We start from the raw sequence: 26,618 nt of genomic DNA, 5'->3' as shown, positions 1-26,618 counted from the left end.
AAATAAAACAATATATTATTTTCATATGACTTTTAATCACATTTTATGGATGAAATTGTGAAATATAGTCAGATGCTATGGGGACTCAATTGGGGATTCCCTTAACAAATTAAACTCAAATTGTAAATCATATTTTACAAATAATTAAATAATGTCATTCACCTATTGGATTATAATCGCATGTAGACGATTCAACTTTCTATTATTATTTTAACTTTTTTTAATTATTTTTTAATTTTGTTTGATTCTTTTTCAAATCTGTTTCAGATTTTCACATTTCAGTAATGGGGCTTTTTTGCTATTATTTTCGATTCTATTAAGTTTATGAAAAAAGGGAAAAATATATTTATATTGTATAAGATATTAGAAGGGCAAAAACAGAGAGTCAATTTATTTGTACCGAGTTTTATGGTGTTTTCAAGATCTTGAGCATCATTAACTCTGCAAAAATTGAAGAATAAATATATGGATGTGTGTATATGCATCACTAAAAAGCAATGAAGTGAAAATTTACTTCATAATAAACCAATTTTATGTGTTTATTTCCCATCACTTGCTCATACTGATTATTTTTTTGTATTATATGTATTTATTAAATAATTTACCTGCACATGTTTTTATGAAAATCTACATTTTTGTACAAATTGATAATTTCCAAAAATTCCAAAGACTGCAACAATGATAAAATAATAAATACATACATAATTACTTTCAATTTTTTAATATTCTTTGTTTGAATATGTGTATATCATATTCATACCTTGTAGGATCTGCTAATATTTCCATTCTCTCTCTATATTGGGATGGTTGGAAAAAGGGAAAAAATATTAATATGTTGAATTGAACATATTTATGTAATTATTATAAAATAATGGTATCTGTTATATTTTTTTTACGTTTTTCTGGGTTATCATCATAAGTTTCTCTAAGACACTTTGCAGGTTCTTGATATATTGCAGCATATCTTCATTAGAGTTGAATTCAATTTTATCCTAAAAATTGCGAAAGAAAATGTTTATATTATGTGCTTATATAGTCAGTAGTTAATATGCATGAATACGAATAAACGTGTTTTGGCATATTTATAAATATTGTTATATAAATATAGGTACCTCCATATTTATTGAATAAAAGTATTTATTTTGGTTTTCTAAGAATTTTTGAATTTTATCCAATTTTATGTTAACATCTTCTAGTTCCTTTTCACTGAATAGAATTATTATTATGATCAAATTAGGTAGAGGAAAAAAGAAAGATAATATAAAAAGGGTGTAGCAAATAATAAATGTATTAGAAACGAATGAATCTGATTCATTGCTATACACACATGTATGCACATAAATATTTGTTGGTGAATGGGGAATGAGATACGTTTTATTATAATATTTATTTTTAAAGATAATACCTTGCGAAAACAAGTTTATAAAGATCATATATATCATCGGACACCTTTTCCTTTTCCTAAAATAAATATAAATAAATACAGAATAATAAAGTGAAAATAAATAATCAATAACAATATGGTGTAATGCGTTGGCAGATATAGAAATTGTATTATTCTCTTTTTACATAAAGAATTTTTTCCTTTATTATATCCTTATCTTCTGAAAATGTATTTATTATCTCATTATTCAGAGAGATATATTCTTTAATAGCATCCTATAGGGGGGTAAAGATAAAATAAAAATGTAATCATCATAATGCTATGAAAATAAAAATGTGATAATATATATTTTTTTTTACTTCAAGTTTTTTTTGGGATAATGCTTCTTCTTTTTGTAACAAGTTTTGTTTATTTTCGATGTCTAAAAACTTCTGATTAATATCATATATATCCGTAACACCCTTTAAATAAAATGTGGAAAAATTAATAATTGATATAGTTTTGAATGTGAATATTTTTTATAATATATTTTTTTTTATTATTATTTTACTGTTGCTTCTCTCATTTTTGATATTGTAGAATATATGTTGCTTGCATTTTCGAAAATACTCGAGGCGCTTAATTTTAAGTAATTATTATATAATAAATAATAAATTAAAAGTTTTTTGAATTTTCTTTTTTCTTGTATCATTAAGCTTATGTCTGCATTATTTAATTTATTGTTTTTGTATTCATTGATCATTTCTCTATAAAGATATAACAGCAATGATAATAAAATAGTTCACTTTCCATTTGAACTTGTTTTATTTATGTTAGGATAACCAGAACAAAAATAGACACTACTATTAAGGAATATAATAAGAAGAAGCAAATAAAAAAATAATAAAATCGTGGATAGTAATATTTTCATACCTTCTTATTCTTAATATATTACTATGTTCTTTGTTGACATTCATATATTTTAGTATGTCCTCATTTTTATTTTTAGCTTGAATAATTTCCTTCATTAAGTAGCGAATTGATATGCATATAATAGTTAATATATAGTAGTTATTTTATTAACCTTGTATTTTTATTATTTTGATATTAAGCAATGCACAAAAGGAGGAATATCATCATAATTACGTCATCATGTAAATGTGTCATTTTTCTAATACGTAAAACAAAATCGTTATATTACCATTTTTTTATCTTCAATAGATTTTCTTAAATTTTTATTTTCTGATGTGATTTTTCTGGTAAAATAAGAAAGAATAAATATATAGAGATAGACAAAAAAATATATTAAAATGTATGATGTTTCATAATTCATATAATCTCATTTAATTGATTTTATGTTTTTTACTGAATAATATTCTGGTGTTGTTTTTCACTATTTTTTAAACTTTTTACGGTTCTCTCTAGAGAGTTTAAATAAAAATACAACATTTTTTTTTCTTTCTGTTATAATGGGGTAAAGGAAAATGTGATGTGAATTTATGGGCGAATAAGAAATCATTTTGTGATTTCCATTATTGTTATGATTTAACTTTTTATTTGTTCGATACCTTAATTCGTTGGAGCATTACTTGATAAGTATATTTTGAATGTTTGAGATTTTCAAATTTGGTCAATATTCCTTCATTTTTCGACTTTAGATCTTCATATTCCTTTTTTTAGTTATGAAAATAAAAGTGAGTATGTGTTTGGTCATTCTATTTTCATCATTATTTTTTATCAAATTATTGGGTATGTAAATTGTTGGTGAAGATTTATAAATATATGAATATATATATGTCGATGCATTTTCTTTTACATTTTTTTGATGTCCTAGAGATATTTTGTTAAGCTTTTGCTCTCGGTTTAGAAGCTCCAGATTTTTCTACATAATAATGAATAAAGTTATATTTTGTCTTTTTTCATTGTCATTTTTTTTGAGTGTTATTTTGTAACGTACATTAAAGTGTTTACCTTAGTATTTTCATATTCGTTAAATGTGCTTTCTCCTTTTTCTTTTATAACATTGAATTTTTTTTTGACAGAATATACAATATCCTCTGTATTTTCACTAAACTTTTCATTGTCTTTCTAAAGTGAGAAATATAAAATAAATTAAAAATAAGCTTATGTCTGAAAATATTTTGATTACGAAAAAAGGTGTAACAATACTTAATGTTACAAATGACTAGCAGTGTGATGCATGTACATATTTTTTTGGAGCCATTTTTGATTATATATAACTATTTAATATTTCACCTTATAAAATGGTGCTAAGTCCTTTAGGTTATCTAATTTGTCGTTTTGGTTTTTCATTTTTAATTAATTTCAATTATATTTTCTATTCATTTTATTCAATTAGTATAAATAAGGTGTTAAAAAAGGAATATGCAGCAAAAAACTCGAAAATTATATATATATTGAAATTTTATATTTGAAAAAAATATAAGAATGCGTAATAATACTGTTAAAAGGATTTAATAATTTGATTATGCTTTATCAGTAATGACAGTATATTTTTCTTATTTTATATCACTATATTTTATTAAAAAAATAGACAATAGGAAAATATAAAGATTAGGCATTTATATGGGATAATAATGAAAAGCATGAGCCTATATATGCGCCGGGATATCCGTTTTTCCACAAAATATATTGAAAATTTTTGTGTGTACTATATGAATATAATAAAAACATGCCATATTTTGCACACTTGAAGAGAATAATTAAGTTTATATATAAGGACTTACGAATTAGTAGATATATATGGTGCAATAAGAAATAATAATATGGAGAAAAAAATGATATATGCATGCTTGAAATGTTTGATTTTTAGAGAAGCGATTTTATCGCAATATGCTTACGTTTTAAATGTGACAAAAAAAATATTTTTTTTAATTTTGAGTTTAAAAAAAAACGAATGTTTCATTGTATGGAGACATGAGCGAATGAATTAAAATATATATAGACTTGTAAAAAAAAATAAAAAATGGGGGAAAGAAGATTGTAGATAAAGATAGAGAACGAAAAAGAAAATGTTTTAAGTACTAAAAAAATTGTATTAATTCTTAAAAGGTTTTATATTACATACATAATTGTTAAGACTGTCCTAAGGTATAAAAAAAAAATTAAGAACATTTTTAATGGAATTATTCATATTTGATAACTTTTTCTATAATGATTGTTCTCATACTTATGAGTGTTTAATTGGTGCAGCTTCTTTCTCTTCTCATTATTTATTTTTTGCACAAATAAGCTTTCAATTTGCCACATATACAAATATATGTGTAAATGAATAATATTTCTATATTTCAAATAGCGGAGCTATTCTATGCACGAAAATACTGACCATATTTTGCCAATTTCGTGTAGAATCGAATAATATCTTCATAAATGTAAAACTAAAAAAAGTAAAAAAAAAAAAAAATACAGTCTCTTAAGAGGGGATTGATAAGACTGTACCTATAATATTAACTTGTGATATTCCGCCATCTGGATGAATTGAAATTTTAAAATGTGTAGCTGTTCTTTCAATATCAGTAAAATTATATTCTAATAAATTAAAATTATAAAATGTTTTTTTTTGGCCTGTATTAATTTTACAAGGAGGTAATTGAAACCAATCAATTTTTTTTTTCACCAATTTTTCATCGTCTTCAAATATTTTTTTTTGTTCTAACAAATCTAAAGTAAGTAAATCGATACAATCTAATAAATAGATCTGTACTGTTTCAGGATGATCATGCTTATAATTTCCAATATCAATTGTAAAATTTTCAATTACTCCTCTAACTCCAAACTTAAAAATAGCAAAATTTTTAATTGAATTATATGTTAATGTTCTTAAGATTATGGGTGGTCTATTAAATAATCTTTTTGTACAAAACCCATCCGTTTTATATGAATCAATAATATTTTTTGGATGGCCTTTATATATGTCATCACATTGGTAATATAATAATGTGCAACCATTTTCTGGTTTATTTAGAAATATTTTTTGTTTTGATGCAATAGTATGTTTTTTAAATAAAGAAACAAATTCACCATAAAAGTTAATTTTATTTATTCCTCCATCTGGATATAAATTAATTCTTATGTGTGTCCATGGTTTAATTAAAGATTGATCATTAATTTTAAAAAAATATATTTTTTTTTTATTACATTGTTTTAAAAAATCGACACAGTCTGCTTGTAATAATTCAACCCATGGGGTATTTTGATTTTCTAACAAATCAGATATCGATTTATCGATTTTATATGATTCTAGAAAGTTATAACTTTTTCTTTTTACTGCCTTAACATCCTTATTATCAGTTTCATTAATAATTGATTCCTCGTCTTTTATTATGTCATCGATACAGGGATTTTCTACAACTTCTATTGATAAGTGGGGGCATATATCTTCATCCATATTTTCAAAATTTAATTCTATTCCATATATAATGCTTGGATATTTTAACTTAAATATTAGCCATTCATGCCCTACATCTCTTCTTCTTCTAGTAACCCATCCTGCTTTATCTTCGATAATTAAATTTTCTGATTTACTAATTGATTCATCAGTAACAAATAAAACTTTTGCTCCGAAGTTTTTTGACAAGACATTATTAAAATCGAGAAAATTTACATCATTTATATTTTCAATTTCTTTAGATGGATTTTTCACATTTTTATTTATAATCCAACTAAATAAATCATTAAAAATTGTTAATATTTTTCTTCGTCGTTTTTTTTTGGGTATATATATATGTTCATTACTATCGCTGCTTTCATCATCTTCTTCAACATCACTTATTTTTCTTTTTTTTGTATTATTGGTATTATTTTCGATTATTATATTTTGTTCGTCCTCACTTTGGCTTTGTTCACTCATTGTTTTTTTTCTGCTTATTTAGTATTTTATTATAATTTGTTTTATTAAATACAGTTTTTTCTTCCCGTGCTATGAGTATTACTTTTATTTTCAATAACATATCACATATCGAGCAATAGCTTAAAAGTTGTAAAGCTCGTATGAATGAAAAATGCTAGTAAACGAATGAATAAATGAGATAAATCAGTACATAACTAAACAAACGAATATATTAATAAATAAGCACACACACACACTTGCACATATATACTTATACATAGATATATATAGGTATGAACACACGAATTGCTATAAGCATATATACATTAAATGTAAATATAAATAATGAATGTGCGCATTGCTACATAAATTTTTTAAGTGTTTAGTTGATAAATGATTATATAATATTTAGCTGGAAAGAATAAAATACCATATAAGCGAATTACTTATTTTGTATTATCGCAAATATGGGAATGTAGGTTAATAAATATTAAATATAAGATAAAATGTTATGAAATAAAATAAATATTTTTTATTTTAATATTTTCGATATAAATAGAGTGAAAAATGCATGAATAATGATTGTCATTTTTTTTTCAACTAGAATCGTATTAAAAATTGGAAGCGTTAACACTTTACGAATTATTAGATTAATAATATTCTGTGTATAAATATGTATTTAATAAAATGTAGACGTAAATGCGGTAATTCATATATATATTTATATACAGTTATGGAATATTATGTATTGTGGGCTTACACTAAAATTTATATGGCATTATATACATGCAAATTTTATGCATAGGTCTAAATGATCTGAGTATATGCGTTAATAAATAAAAATATAACTATGTCAAAGATTTAATGAATATTTAATTTAAAAAAAAAAAATTTAACCTGTAATAATTATGAAGATAAGAACTAAGATATTTTATCATAATTTTTCAAAAGTTATATATAATAAATAACTGTAATGGCAAAAGTTAAAGTATCTATAAAAATTAATTTTATTTAGGCTTAATTATTATAGCTATTATATTGAGCTGATTATCCCAATTTAATGGGGATTTATAGCTAAAGGATAATAATCATAATTGCATATATTTCAAAATTCTAAGTAGATTATAATGGTATCACAATTTTGTAAAAAAAGGAATTATTGTTATATCTATAAATACTTATCAACCGGAAAGTTGCAAAATGTTGTATAAATGCCTATAGTAAAACATAACTATAATTGGTATATACACGTTGTATTCATATATAGAAATGGATGTGCTTATAAGGATTATAATAGCTATTGTGTGTGGCAACTTATTTTATATATTCACATTAATTTAATTATTATATAATGTATTATCATTTCCAATCGCACTAGTTATTACTATTTATTTAAATATTGCTTATATTATTAAGTTTATTATTTTATTTGGATTTGTGGCAAATCGAACTAATTCGATGATATGCAAAGAGTAATATGGTATGTATAAAATACCCTATTATATTATTTAAAAGGACGGCAAAATAATATTCATAGAATGCATTTATAAACTGTGTTTACGCAAATACATGAACAATAAAACATGTATAAAGATGGAGAAACTATCAAGCTTTGTTTATTTTTGACTTTTAAAAAAATATTTTTTACTTAAAAGAATAAGTTTGATGATAATAGTAAAAATTATAACATTTATTGCGAATTTATTTTATATTTTATATGTGTGTATGTGTGAGTGTGTGCATGTGTAAAATATAGTATTCACAATGAATAAGCAAAATAAAAAAGAGAAAAATAAAATGGAAATAATTATAATAAAAATGTAAATTTTCATTTAAAAAGAGGTATAAGGAACAATGCTTTGTAAAATAAAAAGGTTTGTGTTATTAAAATTAAACATAAGAAAATATGCATATGATAATATTTACAAAGGAAACAAAAATAAAAAATAATTATAGAGAATTGTGGGGAAAGGCGAATATCATATGCATTTTGCTATTAAGTCAATTTTTCTTTATCCTTTTTGGATACACAAAAATGGAACATATAAATGATAAAATAAAAAAATATAGGTTTAATAAAAGGTGTGTTTAAAATAAATATATAAAAAAAAATATACGTGTATTTTTCCAATTTTTAAAATGTATAAACACACACAAATGAAATACATACACATATTATTCTTAAAATGGAAAATAAAAAAAGTATAAATATACAAAAAATATAATACATTTCAAACGTCATCAGGAGAATACACACCTTTACTTCATATGTGTATATAAAATTTTATTAAAATGTTGTAAAAATATATGGAAAATCATAATTATTGCTTTAAGCATGAAATTATTGTTATATATTAAATTTTTTTTTTATAAAGATTGGGGACAAATGGTATTATAGTTTATTCATTAATTTTTATTTATTCCCCTTATACTGATTTTTTGAATTATGCATGGCATAAATAAGAGGGTTATTGCCTCTGATAAATTTAGAACAAATATATTTTTTTGATTGAATATGTTATTATTTATTTATAAGGCAATACAAAATTTGAGAAATAAAAACGATGCTTAACTAAAAAGTATTTTATTATTTTTTTTGTGATGGATGTATTGTATCAAATCAGGAGGTCTGATTTGTATCTTTATTTTTATTTGTAAAAAGTGTGTGGTCAAAAAATTGTATATGTATTTGTGTTTATGCGATTTTATTTCATAATAATTTTTTATATTTTTGAGAAAAAGTGCTGCAAAAAATTTGTATTTTTTCTGATTTGTGTCTATTTAATTTAAGGCGGCACTGTTTGTTTATTTTATTTTTTTGTGTGTTTGGTCTGTTTTGTATTATAGCATAATTTGCTTTACTAAATATGTTTGGTTGAAGAAAAAAGTCAAATCGAATATACGAAAGATAGATGAAGAGGAAATTGAAAAAATGTCTTTAAAGTCAGCCACATAAAGATATAAAATAAATAAATAGTAAATAGTGTAATACCACTTTTCAGCCATATATAGACATATACCTGTATTGATCGAAATAAAAGGTGTTTGATTTGAGGAATTTTTTGTTTGAGCAAATAGAGTGTTATCAAAAAATTGGTAAACGGTGTTATTATTACTATTGATACGCGTGTTATACTTTTTTTGCGATAGATATGGAAACAACAAACACGAATAAAACGGTAGGGAACGATTTCCCGAGGGAAAATTTTGAGAGCGTTTATAATCGGATAGTAGCTAAAAAGAAATTAGACAAAAATGAAAATAAAAATATTTTTCGAGAAAATTTCGAGGTGCGTGAAATTACGGATTATAATATGATTATGAAATATGAATACATGTTGAAAACATGTTTTTTTAGTAGTAACATAAATGTTTTAAAGGCGTATAGATTAGTAAATGAAGAATATGAAAAAGAATTTGAAAAAGTAAGTAAGCATTTAAAGAGCAATATATTATACAGTATAATGAATACAAATGAAATAAATGATGCAAGTGAGCGTATAGGTGAATATTTCACGAAACATTTTGATGAGTTAAAAAAATATAATTATATAATTGGGAATACAAATTATCCACAAGGTTTTGAACAAAATGCAAATGGGATATTCCAAGTTTATTTATTTAAATTAATACCCAACAAGACATTATTATTAAATAAAACAAATTATACAGATATAGATAATAATAAAATACCTGATAATTATGATTCTATTGCAATAGAAAGAAGTTTGTATTATGATAAAAAAAAGGAAGATTTTGAAAAAAAAAACAAACAGAAATATTATTCAAATGGTAATAACAATTCAGAATATGATATTTCTAAGTCTGGATTAATGGATGGAATGATTACAACATGTAGTAGTAATAGTTGTAAAAATGGATTACAATATAGTTATTTATATAAAGTTAAAAATTCAGAGCAATTATTGCCATTATTATTAATTAAGTTCGAATTCAAGTGTTTAAGAGTAGATATAAGTATACCAATTTGTGAAAGTTGTTCAATTAACAATGCCCTTTATTATTGTTATAATGATAAGGTACATTTATGTGATATTTGTGATATTAAACATCATGAGAAAAATATAATTTTAAAAAACCATAAAAGAATACATATATCTGAATCTCCTTTTCAATTTGGTAAATGCCCATATCATCCTAGTGAATTAGTTGAAACAATTTGCATGAAATGCTTTTGTAGTTTGTGTTCAAATTGTTTATTAATAGGAAATCATTCTAAAGGTAGTTATAGAAACCATCCAATTATAAATATAAAAGAAGCATATATTTTATCAAACCAAAAAAAATCTTTAAGTGATATAAATATTGAAAATCGTAAAGTAAGGGTATTAAATTTATTAAAAAAAAAACATAAATTATTGTCTGAAATATATTCTAACTATTCATCATTACAAAAAAAAATAGATACTTTATATGAATATATAATGAGTGAATTAAAAAAAATAAAAAAAAAAAAAATAAATTTTTTAATGGCATTAAAAAGGTCAGTATTATCTGAAATGTTAATAATAGAATGGATGGAAGCTTTTTTTTTCCATGCAAAATTATCATTGAATTTATCTGATTTTATATTATATCAAAAAAAGCATGAATTATTAACTCAATTTTTAAATTCCAAAACTCGAGAATCTAATTTATTCAAATATATACCTGATTGGGTATTTCAAAAAATTAACATCAATTCAAGCTTGTCTATTTATGAAGATTCCTTTTATAATGTCGGTCTATTAAGTGGTGCTCCTATTAATGGTGCCAACTTAAAAACAAATAAAGAAGAAAAAAATAAACTCACATCATTGTGTAATTTCAATAGCATATTTGATCAAAAAAATAATTATTTTACTTTATATGATGATAATAAAATTGGTAAGGGAAACGAAGATGAAAATGTTAAATATTCAAAATTAATTTCGAAAGAAAATGATCCAGACAAAGAAATATGCACTAATGAAAAGTATACTTCTAATAATTTGGGTCAGGGAAATATAAATGACCTCGATTATCATATGACCAATATAGAAGACACTAAAAATTTGCTCTTATTAAATGAATTAGATAAAAATACAATATTTTCAAGTTTGAACAATGGGGAAATAAAATATAGTTTAGAAAAAGAAGAGATAAAAGAAATTGATAAAATAAAAAAAGAATACTCTATAAGAACCTTTTCACTAGCTAGTGACAAAATTATAAATGCAAATTTATTATTTTCATTATTTAAAAATAAACTAGGTATACAAGCAAAAACAACAAATTTAAAAAACAGTTATATATATAAAGATTTGTGGAAGCAGTTGTTAAATTATAAATATATAAATATTATTCATATATTAAAAGCAACAAATAACTTTAACAATTTGGGTATATTTTGTTCTTTTTTAAACATTTCAAATTATTATGATAGTTTAGAAGATTTTACAAAACATGTAATTAAACATGAAATATATACATTGTTAAATAAAAATATTAATTATGATGCTAAAATGAAGGTGACTAAACTTCTTGATAATGTTGTTACATTGCTATCTATTCAGGGTTTTAAATTGTCTGCATGTATTGATAGATATATAAATATGTGTTTTTCCGATGTACAGAAAAATGAAAATAATATTTTGATTTATGTTAAAGATAAAATTATGAATGATAATGATAACAAAATGTATGAGGATTATATAGAGCATAAAAAAAAATCCTTGAATGTAAAAAATGATGACATGAAATTACCTGAAGGATATGTAGATTTGAAAAATGAACGAAAAAGCAGTGGAAAATTCGACTCTATTAATGATACAGCATATGATGAAAATACTAAGGATATAGATGGAGAAAGTGTGAAGGAAAATAATATGGATGAAGAAGCCCAGAAAAAACGCCTAACAATCGATACCGCTGTTGATGAAATTAAGAGAGTTACTAATGGTGGAGAGGTAAAAAACACTGACATAATTATGGATAATCAAGATGATTATTTTAAACAGGATAATATGGGTAACGAAACAGAAAATGGTGAAATGAAAAAACAAAGTGATGCTTCTAATATTGGAAATGTAGAAGTAAATGATAGCGAAAAAGAAGAATTTTTTACATTAAAAAAGATAAAGGAGTATATATTTGTATATATAGAAAAATTAATAAATGATTTAATAAATGTGCCTCATAAAGATTTAAACGACAGTATTAGATTTATATTTTATACAATTCATGATGAAATTGATGGAATACATAGTAGCATAATAACAAATAATAAAAAAATTAGCATACACACATTAACTTTATGCTTAGATTTATTTATTAACTCGATTATATATCATTATATATTTTATGTACATGAGAAAAATGTAAATATTCAAATGAATGACAATCCATTATTATATCAAAAAGTAATAGTTTTGTTTGGTGAAATATTGAGAGAAATATCTATTTATATATTTCAAATTTACAATTTAGGAGTTTACGATAACAATTTAAATACATTTATAAATAATATTAAAAATAACAAAATGCTTATTCGGAAGGCTACCAACGAAAATATGTTCTTTATGGATGTCTCCCAGAAGGTAAATACATTATGAATTGTCTTGTCTTGTCTTGTCTTGTAATTTCAATTGTTATGCATTTTTGTCTTCTGTTTGGCCTTTTCATGGGTTCGTTATAATTGACATGGTGTATATGTATATAGTATATATTTATTGAATGATCTATTCATTTTTTGAACCTTTTGCAGCTTTTCACATGGATGTTGAAAAACTTAGAATCGCCAAGGTATTACGCACCCATTAAATGGAATTATAACGAAGAAATAGAAACGAGCTATGGAAATATTGTGAAGGAAATTATAAAGCTTGATAAATTAGCGATGGAAAATTGTACTAATGATAATGTTGATTATAATATATTATTTAGCACTACAAATTTTAAGGAAATTTTAGATTTGTGTTATTCTATATGTGACAGTTAGTGAGTTAGGGTCCTCAATTTAGTTACGAAAACAAATAAACAAAAAAAAACAAAGATACAAAATTTATGATACAAAAATATAAACATGAGAAAAAAAAATGAACTTAAACAAATAAAGAAGTGCAAGTTAACATAAATTTTAAAATATGAAAAAAAAAATGCATATATGTGTATATGCATGGACGCATATATACACATGTATTTGACACAGATTGAGCCATTGACAGTTTCAAAAAGGGTATTTAATTATTTTGAGGTTTTTTTTTCATTTTTTTATGTTTTTTATATAATTTTTTTAAAATTGGGAAAATATCGATAATAGATTATTATCCCAATTTATTTATATTTTTGTACAAGTTGATCCACAAATTTTCTGGAGCGGATATTCCATAAGATATATGATAGTTTTTTTTTTGATTAAATAGTATGAATAAAACTAAAAGTATGTCTATTTTTTGAATTTTATTTAATATAATATTGTCTTTTAATAAATCTTTATTTTTATATTTTAATGGAAAATGTGTTAACATCATACCAGATATTTTATCAATGAAGTATTTTAAATCTTTATTTTTTTTATTTAAATATGATAATTTAGCATTATGTATTAAATAGTCAGAATAATTATAATAATTTTTTGTAAATTCATGAAAAGCTGATAAAACTTCTTTTTTCACTATATTTAAATCTTGTGGATTTGTTTGAACTAATAATGTAAAAAATCCAGCAAAATATTTTTCATAATTTATAAATTCAAATGATGAATCATATGTTAATTCTTTTTTTTCTCTTAAATGATGAAAAAATTTGCTATTCAATATATATTGAATAATATAGGATACTATACTAAAAAATAATGGGTTTGTATATAATTTTGCTTTGTTGTTAATAATTTCTTGGAAGCTTTCTCCTTCATAATCTTTGAGATTTATATGTTTAGATATAGATTCAAGTTCGGAATCGATCATAGTTGTATCCATATTTTTATTATTCTTTTCGTCATCTGTTTTTTTTTGGTGTTCATTTTCCCTTTGATGTAATAATTTCTTTAAATATTGAATTAAATATAATGATATATGTACACCATTTGGCAAAAATCCAAAGTTATTTGCACTTTTTCCTATTAATAAAAAAACAGCGTGTTCTTCTTTTTCTTTTATATATACATATGTATCATCTTTTAATTTGTCTTCATAGTTTTTAAATGGGCATAGTAAATTATATTCCTCTAATAAATTGTTTTCGTTTTCACTTTTTCTGTTTATAAGGTTATTAGAAATGTGGGCCGTTTCAAAATTATTATTTGGGGTGCTTTGCTGTAACGGTGCATTTTTTTCTAATGGCATACTATTCTTCAATTGTTCTGTATCTTTAAAATTTTTATATGCTTCCATATTTCTATTTTTTAAAGTACCCAAGTAGTGAAGAATATAATAATGAATTACGTTAGAAATGTCTCCAACAATTGTTAATTCAAATAATGATAAATCAGTGAATAAATTATTTAATACACTCTGAACAGTTTCAAAGGTAATTTTTTCCACATCCTGAATGTCAAAGTTTTGATTTCCTATTGCGCCATCAGATAGGTAATAAATCGTTTGTCCTAATAAAAATGACTGTAAATGAAGAGAAGAAAAAGGGATATAAATGTGAACATATTTATTTGATGTTTAGGAGGCATAATACAATGAATACAACAGAATGAAGCATGAAACCAATGCAAAGAATAACAAAATGGGAAGCGAGGTTTTATTCTGTGTATGTATTAATTACCTGTAAATTGTTTTTGTACTCGAAAAAGTCTTTTTTTAATTTATCAACAACTCTCGGTAGAGATGAAGGCTCGATTTTCGTTTGTAATATAATATTATTTAAAATAGAAAATGCGGAATTAATATTTTCGTGTTTATTATATGTATATATATCGATGTAAAAATATTCATCGTTTATATCTATGTATATGTTTATGCTTTTATTGCTGCAATGTATTTCAACATTTTCTCGGCTTATATTTTCAATTTCACCTCCTTCAAATAAGCATATAATAGAAAATAATAAATCGAAGCTACTGGTTTTGTTTTGAAGCTTGTTTGATTTTTTTCGTAATATATCGTTATGTGGGATTATGAGTCTTAAATAAACGTATTTCTTATCAATTTGTGTTTTATATAAATTGACTTTAATACCATTTAATAGTTGATAATTTTCTATTTCTTTTTTACCTTTATTTGATAATACATAATTTTTCAAATTCAGCAATTTAACATCCTCATGAGGATATTCATTTTCGGTTTCGATATTCTGGACAACATTATTAGTATTTTCGCTTTTTGGAAGTTCATTATTATTTAATTCGTTTATTGGGTCTATTTTTTTGTTATCATTGTTGTGGATATTATAGCATTCTTTAAATAGGTCAAAATTAGGTTCAGTGTTTAGATTTTTTAATATGCAATTTGTATTATGAATTTCATGAGGTTTTTCTACCTGTTTAATTTGTTTTAGTATGTAATTAAAAATTGACGAGTCTTTTGGTTTTTGATGGAGTAGATCGATATATTTTGATTTATGTAAATTTTGTGTAATATTTTGATATATATATTGGGGAGATAATAACTGTTTTTGGATATTTATTGAATAATTAGGTATTTGTTCATCTGAATATATATTATTATAAAAATATTCTTTAATATCATTTTTGTTTAAATCATTAAAATTGGCATTAGGAACATGAACAATAACACAATTAGGTTTTAATGAAGTATCTTCATTAAATATATTAAATAAATATTGAAAATAATTTTTAGCAAAATTATTTATTTCTTCAATTGTAATATTTTCAAAAATATGTTTTTTCAATTTTTTTTCTCTTTTTTCATTCATATATATATTGTTACATGAATTGTAGTCAATTATTTTTTGAATTTCATCAGTATATATTTCATTCATTTTAGTATCTAAAATATATTCATCATTTTGGTCAGTGCAAGTTTCAGGATGACCTAATTTCATATTTTGTGATGTAGAAGATGTGCCTTTTTCACCATCATTACTACTACTATTATGGGTAGTATCTGTAGTATTATTTTTTTCTGCATTTTGTTCGTCTATGTTATCAAAATCAATCTCATTAATTTTATAATTTTCGATTTCTCCTGTTGAAAATCCATAAATAATCAGACTTTTTATAAATTTATATAGACCATTTATACTTTTATGAATAGATTGAGGATTTGTTTTTATTTCTATTGTTCTAATAGTGGCACCTTCATTTATATTTGTATATTCATTTATATCAATATTATTAAATAAATCATTTCTATGTATATTAAATCTAAATGATAAGCAGTAAAATATGATGTCTTTTATTATGGATATTTTAAAGTCTTCCATAGATCTAATACTTTTTATTTCTTCTTTTAATAAAATATTTATATTAGCATTATTTAGCGAATATTTAAATATTTCAAATTGAGTTTTGAAATTATTTTCTAATGGTTTGTTTAATGATTTTTCTTCTTCCAAATTTACGGCATATTTATTTTGTAAATAAGATCGGAATTTTAATTCGGTAGCAATATCATTTTTGTTTTCTTTCTTTAGATTCTTAAATTTTACAAGATCGGCAATATTATCATCTATCAATTCGCCCATCTTAGGAGTATCTTCTGATATGAATTGTGGAACTTCTTTATCATTACATGAATTTTGTTGATTATTATTATGTGTGTCAATTAACTTATCATAAGAAATTGCGTTGCTTGTGTTTTTTGGTGTTGCACCATACATATGAACAACAGCAGGTAAATTTTTATTTTTTGATCGGAGTGTATTTTTATCGTTTAAAATATTCAAATATTCTATATCCGTTTTTTTTAAATCGGTACATTTTATATTATTAAATTTGCTGTTTATAATTTTTTGTGCAATATCAGCATTTACATCCCCATAAACATATAAATTTACATTCTCGGGTCTAAAAAATAAATTGAAATATTCCTTTACGTCTTTTTCTTCATAACGTTTTAGTAATTCTAGTTTTCCAATTGGGAGTCTATGAGATAGCCTATTAAAAAAAAATAAAATAAATTATAAGTTTAAAAACAAAAACATAAAGGATTAATGCCAGTGAAAGGTAAAGAAAACATTGGTAAATAACTCGTGGGGAATACTATATAAATGAGAATAATTATGAAGGGGAGAAAATATGTACCTGTTTTCTCTATGCAATGTTTTTATAATATCGGAGTTAACTTTATATTCTACAGTATTTATAATACTGTATTCAGAGAATATGGCTTTTTTTTCTTTTGTTATTCTTTCCTTATTAAATTGGTCTCTCCCCGATAAAACATCCACCATAACATCAAGACACTGAGATAAAATACTATGCTTATAATTAAATTCGTCGACTGTATATATGTCATAATTTTCAATATCGTCTTCTTTAATATTTTTTATAAAATTATCATATTTGAAATCACTTAAAGAGTTCTCTTTATATATTTCGTTGTTTAAGCTCACACTTATATAAAAAACGATATGATGAAAATCGGTATATGCGTTTGTTCGGATATTTTTATCTATGATATCTTTTCTTTTCCTGCAAATGATAATGTGCATATAAAGATGATTAGAAAAAACGATTAAATTGAATAATAAGCATGTTTAACCATTGGCAAATGGGTTATTAATTATATTAGTAATGGGTATAGGATATGCACATTTGCATTCATAAATATATTTAACGCAAATGTATTAGCATAAAACAGAGTATATAAAAAACCAATTTATATAAATAATGAGTGTTGAATGATTCTTACTTTGAACCCATATAAGATACATGCTCACATAGGTGACTAATACCTTGCTGATTTTTTTTTTCATTAACACTTCCAGTATTTACCTCCATATATACATGTAATTCTTCATAATTAAAATCAATTGGATTTATACAATGTTTATACTCTTCCGAAATTGGATTGGAAGGTAATATAACATGATCTTCATTATTTAATATATACATCTTTTTGTTTTTATTTTTTCGTTTTTTGTATATTATACTACTTAATTTATTTGGCAACTCACATTTTATCAAATCATCATCTTGATACAAATCTTGAATCTGTAAAATTGGGATCAGAAAATGTATAAATGTGTGAAATGAACATGAATATGTCACAAATTAATAAAAATGATAAGTAGTACAATTCTTGTTGTACCAATAGACATATATATATATATGCACATTTTTTTTTAATACATAAGTGTAGTATTTTTAAGAGTGTGTTATAAAAAATTTATTATTTATTTATGAGATAAAAATTGAACTATTTTTTGTGGTAATACAAATGAAAGATAATCAAAAAATATGAAAATAAAAAAATATACTAATACAAATGATTGAAGTTGCACAAATGATTTAAATTGATTTTATATTGAAGAACGACATTTCTTGAAACAATTTAAAAATTCTATTATTACATAGTGTGTTAAAATATGTTTGTTTAATAACTATAAAGTTAGTTCTACATTAAAATTATTGCTATTATTATCTTCAATAGGAATTTTTTTTTCATATAAATTTTTGATATATAATCCATATTGCTTAGCAAAATATGTAATAATTATATTTGCTCCAGCTCTCAAATAACTTTTGAATAATTCTGTAAGAATTTCATTTTCGTAATTTTCATTTTCATTCAAATATTTTACATAACTTTTAATCATCATATATTCTCCAGAAACATTATAAACAGCTATGGGCACATTTATATTATCCCCAATCCTTTTTTTTATTTCTCTTATAACATCTAAGTAAAACAAAGACGGTTTGACCATTATAATATCTGCTCCTTCTTTTATATCTGCAAAGGGATGTAAAAAAATATAAATATATTTATAAAAAACGAGAAGAAATTGATTTGCTGTGCATGTGTGTATGCATTATAAAGAAGAGCATGGTAGTTAAGTCAATTTATAAAATATAAATTCACATATTTATGTACATATATTGAAAGATTTTCTTATTACGTTTATCTACATTGTTAAGATCAATGTAATTGTTAAAATTGTGTTGATATGACTGCTTATTTTTAATAAAATTTTTTGATAAATTAGCACTTAAAATATATCTAAATGGCTTATAAAGGGTTGATGCGTATTTACATGTGTATGATAAAATTAAAACATTTCTGAAATTACAATAATCCAAATTTTTTCTAATAAGTTCAATTCTATTATCCATTGAATCACTTGGGCATAAAACATCAGCTCCCGATTTTGCCAAACAAAGGGACTAAAATCATGATTAAAAAGATAAAAAGGAATTTATATACTTTGCATAAGTGTGTGTGAAAAACAATTTATTTTGGTATATATAAAAAAATATATTTATATAACCATGGTAAATGATTGTAATTTAAAATTATAGTATTACCTGTTTAACAAGGGTATGAACACTTATATCATTTATAATTTCTTGGTTTTTATTATCATATATTCCATCATGCCCATAAATATTATAAGGGTCGAGAGCTACGTCAGCATAAATTATAACATCATTTGAAAATTTATCTTTTATTTTAGTTATCGTTTTACAAAAATAACTATTCTCATTATAACATTCTTCGCAATATACAGATTTATTTTCTTCCCTTACAACTGGAAAAAACATGAAATGATGGATGTTTAATCTTAAGCATTCTTCTATTTCCTTTACTATCCCTTCAAAGTTAAATGTGTATATTCCTTCTAGCTTTGTTTCCTTCTTTTCGATATCCTATTAACATTGAAATATGCAGTTATTTAAAAATAAGTAGATGGAAAAGTTTTGCAATAATTTTGGACATATATAGGAAAACAAAATACAGATGCATACATTTTCACTTTTTTTTTATTTTTATTTTTAAATACCTCTTCATGGATGAATAGTGGATAAATGAAATTTGATGCCTTTATATTATTATTATTGTATAATGCTAGCAAGTGTTTATTTCTTTTTATCCGCCGTTCACGTCTATTTGTATCAATATATATGTTACCATGTATGTCTTTGGAGAAATTTTTTAGGTTATTTTGGCTTGAGATGTTTTCGTTATATAAGTCTTCAATTGATTTGTTGTCTTCAATTAAATTGCTGGAATTCTAATTTAGTCGTTTTCAATTTAAATATTCAATGCATTTTAATAGAAAGAAATTTGAAATATACTTAGTTATATAGCATTAAATAGTAAGTATTATATGCAATATATGTTTTATTTTATTTTTATCTTTTTCATTCTGTATACTTCATTTATTATTTCTTTTAATTCATTTGTATTTTCTTTTTTTTTATTCAAAATGTATATATACACAAATACAACATTATAAAACAAGCATTCAAATGAAAAGAGTATGCAGAATACTACGGATAAAATTATTCCCACAAAATTAGTTTACACCATATATACATAAACAAAGTAAGTATTTGACTTTTATATGTTTCATTTAAATTACATAATATATTAAAATGAAATCATGCATTATATTTATATTATTTTTTAATTTTTATCAGTACATTATTATTCTGTTGGCTATTCCATCTTCTGAAACGGGTTTTGGAATCCTATAAAATAAGTGAAATAATTATGTAATGTATGGATATATAAATGATTATGGATGTGCGAAAATATTTTATTTATTTTACATTTGTCCAATTGGGGGAGTGGAGGATATAGGCATTTTTCCTAAAGTTGCTTTTAAGACAGTTTACAAAATGTAACGCGAATAAAAAAGATAAAATAATTTCATTTATTTTTTTCATTTTTCGCTTATTTTTAATGACCACTAAAAATGTAGTCAAAATAATTTGTTTTGTCACAAGGGTTGTGTATTTTGTTCTTGCCCTATATCTTCTTGCTCTTTCTATCTATATGTATTGACGTGGATTCCAAAATAGGAATGCTTATATAATATTAATGTATATTCATTTGAAATGCAAAACATAAATGTTTATTTGTAATACATATTTATGAGTGCTTTAAACAAGTTGCCATATATGCTTCCTAATTGTGTATATGTGTTTTGGAGTATGTGTATGGCACTATGAGAGAATGTGGTTAAACAAGAAAACATAATTTATATACAACGCTAGGCATTTAAAGATAAACCTTTCGATATGATATATAAATATATTTTGGTGTATCATTCATTTTTATATATTATAAATTTATGTTAATTTTGTTTGTTGTAGATTAATTTTAAAAAAGTTTTATATTTTTTATTTCATTTGTTCTTTTTATTTTATTCCATCAAATGTAAAATTCAACCTTAACATAAATTACATTATTTGGATTAAAATAAAAAAGAAATAATAACGAAACCAGGTAATCAGATGTAGAAGTATTCAATAGTTATTCCAAGAAGAAGGATAATAAAAAACAGAAAAACACAATAAAAAAATTAACGAATTTAAGAAAAAAATAATAATAAATCAATTTAATGAAAAATTATTGAGTTAAAAATATGCATGTAACTTGTTCAATTTGTATATATATTTATAATGGCGTAAAAAAAAAATTAATTTAAAAGAACGGATTAAAAAAAGCGATTTGAAAGGAATACATTCGAATTTCCATATCTATAAAAAATGCATACAAAATGTTTTCAGCTTGCACATATGCATATATTTAAGTAGAATGGAAAAGATATTTTTAATCCTTTATTTTATGTAATTTAAAAGGTTTAACTTTAAAGTTATAGTTTTCTTATTTTAATTATTTGATTTTTTAAAACGCATCATTAAATTATTATAGGATATATAGAAATACAAAGAGATAAAGGTTATTTCTTGTGTATATATGTCAGAATGTATTTTTATTCTAACAACAGGAATGAGCGATAAGAGTGGTTTGAAAAAGGCAAAAAAATATTTACACTTGCATGATATTCTTATATAAGTGGTATTTTCCACATGTATCATTATTTGCATATTATATGTTTAGGACAATTTTTCACATTTTTATAATCTTAAAATTTTAAATATGCAATATATTATTAACCTCTGTAGAGTTTTATTTTATAAAATAAAAATAACAATGTGTGACAAATTGGGAAAATAGCGAAAAATATATTGAGACGATAAAAAAAATATAAGCAATGCAACTACTCATTTTAGCTAGCTTTAATAAAAAAATATTATACGTAATTTTTTTTAATTTGCGAACTTTGGCATATAGACAATTTTAATTAATTTTAAACCTTTTATTTATAAAATATGCTTTTATAAATTCCAAAATATATTTACAAATTTTTAAATACTTGAAATGATAAATGTCTCAACAAAAAAAATAAGTACAAATGGACGTATTTTTATTTTTTTTAAAAATATGCAAATGAATAAAAAAAAATATATAGTTTTTTTTTTGTTTGTGTACATTTATATGAGAAGCTACTTATGAAATAAATATATGTGCTTAATTCGTATCATCGAGATACATTTGTATAATTTGTATCCTGTATTATTGCGAATAAACAATATAATAATATTTTTTTTTTTAATATTTCCAAAGCATAATTTCAATAATGTTATAATTTGCATATAAAATGAAAGGCTATCAAATAACCATTTAATTTTTCCATTAACTTTGGCATACGACACATAAGTATATGCAACCTGTGAAAAGCATTCCTTGCATATAAATATGTCTATACATATTATGGATAAAATTTTATTGATATTTTGCCAAACAAACATATGGCAGTTAAATGATACAATTTAACATTACTTTAAATATATTTATAATTTTTATATATAATATGCACCTGAAAAACGAAATACAATTGGAGAAAGAGAAACAAAGATAAATAATAGCACTTAGTATACTGCGTCCTATAATATTTTTACATATTTTTTTAAAATAATATTATTAAACATTATCAAATAATTTTATAAAGATAATTACATTTAAATAAAATATATATATATATGTATGCATGTGTATTTTTAAAAATTTTTTGCGTGCACATACATATTATATATGGCAGCATATTTTACATATTTTTTCCATTTTAAATATCAATGCATTTCCAATTTGTATGCATTATGAGATATATATGATTTTTTCTTATAAATTTAATTTTTAAAAATATTTTTTGAATTTTAATTAAGAATAAATTATGAATAGTTATGAAGATTATATGTTAATGCGTTTTGAAATTTGCATAAATGAATAAAAAAAGACGAATTATTAAGAAATTATTTTTTTTTTAAATTTTTTTTTAATTTTTTTTTTTTGTTACATTTCTTTTTTTTAATAAAAAAAAATGGAAGTATTAGCATGGAATGATATGCTGAAACCCCGTATGAAAAGGAGTCGAAGCATAATGGAGAGGGAGGAAGGCAACACGGAGCAGTACAACAATTCCAATAACCAACTTGTCATATATAGAAATTCTTTTAAAAATAGTTCATTAAGCTATGCATGGAATGCATATTTTGATAAGAATAAAGTAAAAAAGAATATTATGGTTTGTTGTGATTTAAATAAAATATGTAATGAAATATTAAAAGGAATAGAAAACAATAGTTTGACAATAAAGACATTTTCATTTTTATTTATTGGTGTGTGCAATATATATAAGAAAAAGGTTCATTTTGTTGGCCAAGATTATGATTTATTAAAAAGGAAGATATTGTCTTTGTATAAAAATAAAGATCAAGATGTGGACGAATTAGGAAATTCCAAGGATTTGAAAAGAAGAAAAGTTGGAAAAAATGATAATGGTGATGATAGTAGTGGTAATAAAAGGCGATTAAGTAAGACACCTCTTAATATAAAGAGAGGGTCGATCGGTTTAAATGAAGCAATACCATCTATAATTGACGATTTTACAGGAAGAAAATCCCGATTTTCTTTGGCTGCTGATGAAATCAGTATAGCTGGAACAGAGCCCAACAATGGGTATTATTTAAATGACAGTGAAATGAATAACCAGATGCTTATGGATATTTCTGGTATTAATGATTTTAATTTTGATAATGACAATACTACTAATAATAATAACATGAATAATAATTATCATGATTTAGAAAAGGCATTAGAAGGTTCATTTATTTCTAGACATAGTACACCTATAAACAATTTAGATGGATTAAATTTAAACAGATCTTTATCAGAGTCTTTTAATCATATGGATAAATTAAATGCAGAAAATCCTATACTTAATAATATGATACCCAAAAATATGTTTTCTAATTTGGATGCTTCATTGAACGAAAAAAGTATGGGAGGAAATTTTAATAATTTAGAATTTAATTCTGTTAATAAAAGTGATGGATTCAATTCCATGAGCTTTTACAATAATGCTGTTAATGGAGACAATGTGAATAATCTTAATTTATCTAATGATTATATGAATGGTATTGGTGGTAATCCATATATAAGAACAGATAATACTAATATGTTTAATAATATGAAAGATCGTAGTGGTATAAACAATTTGAATGGTGGTATGAGTGCATCTAAAGAATTTCAAGACATTCCATATAATAATAATTTTACGGGTACTTTTCAAAATATGCATTCACCAATGAATAATAGAAACGATATGTATAATTTCAATCCATATATTCGAATGAATTCAATGAATAATAATAATTTTGATGGTAGAAACAATTTGAATAATTTTTCACAAAGAATTAATAACCAATTTGGTGACATTGATGCAATGAGTAATGTAATGGTTGGTAGTATGTTTAGTCCTCGTAAACAAAAAGCTACCCCACAAAAAGCTAATTATTTGAATAGATTAAATTTTGAAGCATATCAGAATTTTGATTATTTTGATCAAAAGGATGATGATGTTTTTATTAAAAAATTGAATAGCTTACTCGGATTAGACGAAAGTGAAGGTGAAGAAGAAAAGGGAAAGAAAGGAGAAGAATCCTTGGCTATTCCTGAGGAAGGAAAAGAAAAAGGTGATTCTTCAGATAAAGATGATTTTGATATGGATATTTCTGATGATGAAAAAGACAAAAATAAAAATAATGAATTAGCCTTGGAAGGAAAAGATCCTAATAATAACAAATTAGACGTTTCAACGTCAAACAAAAGTGATACTATGCAAGGATCTAAAAAACGTAAATTAGAAAAACAAATAGTTGATAAAAATTATATGATAAAAGAATCAGTAATGAGAGGTATACTAAAAAATGAAAGTGTTAATTATAAAAAGTTTTTGATTGATACAATAAATAATGAAATAAACGAACAAATTCAAAGAGAGCATCGTGAATTTCAAAATTTTTGTTTACAATCAAATAATGATAAAATAAAGCCAATATATAAAATGGAAATAAATTTTGGATATGAATCATTAGATTATGAAGAAAAAAAAAATGTACTTGAAAATTATTTAAGTTATAGTGTAAATGATGCAACATATTTATATGAAAATAAAAATATATTAGATAATTTTAATATTAGAAAATGTTTAGATAATATTGATGGAAATGCTATATCTAATGAGAATGATAGTGCATTGTCTAGTAACTTTTTGTCATTTGAAAATAATGAAGAATTAATGAAAAACAATTCTTTAAATATTGAAGAAGTAAGAGAACAATTTAATGGTTTCCCATTAGACCGAGACCATGTTATTCCTAGCGAGTTTAAAAGCAAATTTAGTATAGATTTATCAATGACACAAAATGATCCAATAGATTTAAATTTAAATGATTTAAACTTTAAAGATGATATGGGATCTAGAATACATATGGATAGCCAGATATCCAAAAGTCTAGTGTTGTATGGTGATGATGGAAGTGTGAGCAAAGTTGATGATGTACAAAATATCCATAATTTAAACGAAAAATTAAATTGGGAATTTAATTCATCTTCTTTAGATTTGGCTGGAAATTCAAATTCCGAATTTATTAATATATTTAGTAAAGATAATGAGAGTGTAATATTAGAAGATAAAAGCATAGATTTTGATATAAATTTAAAACAAGATTTTGATTTAATTGCAAAGGATTTATTAGAAGTTTATAAAAAATTATCAAAAAAAATTAATTATATATTTTTTGATTTAATCACAAAAAATGATAAATCAAAGGAAGAGATATCTATTCTTTTTTATATTACTTTACATTTGGCTAATTTAGGTTATATACAAGTAATTCAAAAACCAATACTTCCAGAACATTTGAATTCATATGAAGAAAATTTTTCTCGCCCCATACTGATACAGCTCGTTGATCAAAAGGAAAATTAATGGGTTGTAAAAGTATGGAGATACATATAAAGATAAGAAATATATATTTTTTAAGCTATATGTTTTAGAAAAATTTTTGGTTGCATATGATACAATTTTTTTTGAAATATTTATAGTAGATTCATGTAGTACATGAATTTAATGTCTATTTCCTTAATGATTGATTAT

At 23.2% G+C, this 26,618-nt stretch overlaps 5 protein-coding genes across 6 annotated transcripts; 2 read left to right on the top strand and 3 right to left on the bottom strand.

Moving 5' to 3' along the window:
• Positions 1 to 278: 278 nt before the first annotated feature.
• On the bottom strand, positions 279 to 3,676 carry PCHAS_1307700 (protein SOC3, putative; the record flags this gene model as incomplete). Its single annotated transcript, XM_016799098.1, has 17 exons — positions 279 to 313; positions 401 to 441; positions 606 to 670; positions 761 to 793; positions 897 to 992; positions 1,113 to 1,206; positions 1,406 to 1,461; positions 1,570 to 1,659; positions 1,744 to 1,845; positions 1,935 to 2,130; positions 2,297 to 2,385; positions 2,565 to 2,619; positions 2,730 to 2,824; positions 2,932 to 3,033; positions 3,180 to 3,245; positions 3,335 to 3,451; positions 3,620 to 3,676. 17 exons carry the CDS (start codon positions 3,674 to 3,676, stop codon positions 279 to 281), a joined length of 1,389 nt encoding a protein of 462 aa, XP_016654437.1.
• A 1,120-nt stretch (positions 3,677 to 4,796) lies between these two features.
• PCHAS_1307600 (allantoicase, putative) lies at positions 4,797 to 6,233 on the bottom strand (the record flags this gene model as incomplete). Its single annotated transcript, XM_729246.2, has 1 exon — positions 4,797 to 6,233. The coding sequence occupies one exon, from the start codon at positions 6,231 to 6,233 to the stop codon at positions 4,797 to 4,799; it is 1,437 nt and encodes a 478-aa protein (XP_734339.2).
• Positions 6,234 to 9,364: 3,131 nt separating this feature from the next.
• PCHAS_1307500 (zinc finger protein, putative) lies at positions 9,365 to 13,191 on the top strand (the record flags this gene model as incomplete). The annotated part of the gene is made up of 2 exons (XM_016799097.1): positions 9,365 to 12,790; positions 12,958 to 13,191. 2 exons carry the CDS (start codon positions 9,365 to 9,367, stop codon positions 13,189 to 13,191), a joined length of 3,660 nt encoding a protein of 1,219 aa, XP_016654436.1.
• Positions 13,192 to 13,516: 325 nt separating this feature from the next.
• Positions 13,517 to 20,997, bottom strand: PCHAS_1307300 (the record flags this gene model as incomplete). Of its 2 annotated transcripts, none has more annotated exons than XM_016799095.1 (6): positions 13,517 to 14,809; positions 14,967 to 17,259; positions 17,407 to 17,796; positions 18,017 to 18,318; positions 20,752 to 20,799; positions 20,881 to 20,997. In XM_016799095.1, 6 exons carry the CDS (start codon positions 20,995 to 20,997, stop codon positions 13,517 to 13,519), a joined length of 4,443 nt encoding a protein of 1,480 aa, XP_016654434.1. The 2 variants fall into 2 exon arrangements, with proteins under 2 accessions (XP_016654434.1, XP_016654435.1); XM_016799096.1 differs by lacking the exons at positions 13,517 to 14,809; positions 14,967 to 17,259; positions 17,407 to 17,796; positions 18,017 to 18,318 and adding exons at positions 18,708 to 19,060; positions 19,227 to 19,491; positions 19,633 to 19,974; positions 20,109 to 20,339.
• A 2,501-nt stretch (positions 20,998 to 23,498) lies between these two features.
• PCHAS_1307200 (conserved Plasmodium protein, unknown function) lies at positions 23,499 to 26,450 on the top strand (the record flags this gene model as incomplete). Its single annotated transcript, XM_739615.1, has 1 exon — positions 23,499 to 26,450. The coding sequence occupies one exon, from the start codon at positions 23,499 to 23,501 to the stop codon at positions 26,448 to 26,450; it is 2,952 nt and encodes a 983-aa protein (XP_744708.1).
• Positions 26,451 to 26,618: the final 168 nt, after the last annotated feature.

The sequence above is a fragment of the Plasmodium chabaudi genome (genome assembly GCF_900002335.3).
Source record: "Plasmodium chabaudi chabaudi strain AS genome assembly, chromosome: 13".
Lineage (NCBI taxonomy): Eukaryota > Apicomplexa > Aconoidasida > Haemosporida > Plasmodiidae > Plasmodium > Plasmodium chabaudi.
This window is presented reverse-complemented; position numbering and strand designations above follow the sequence as displayed.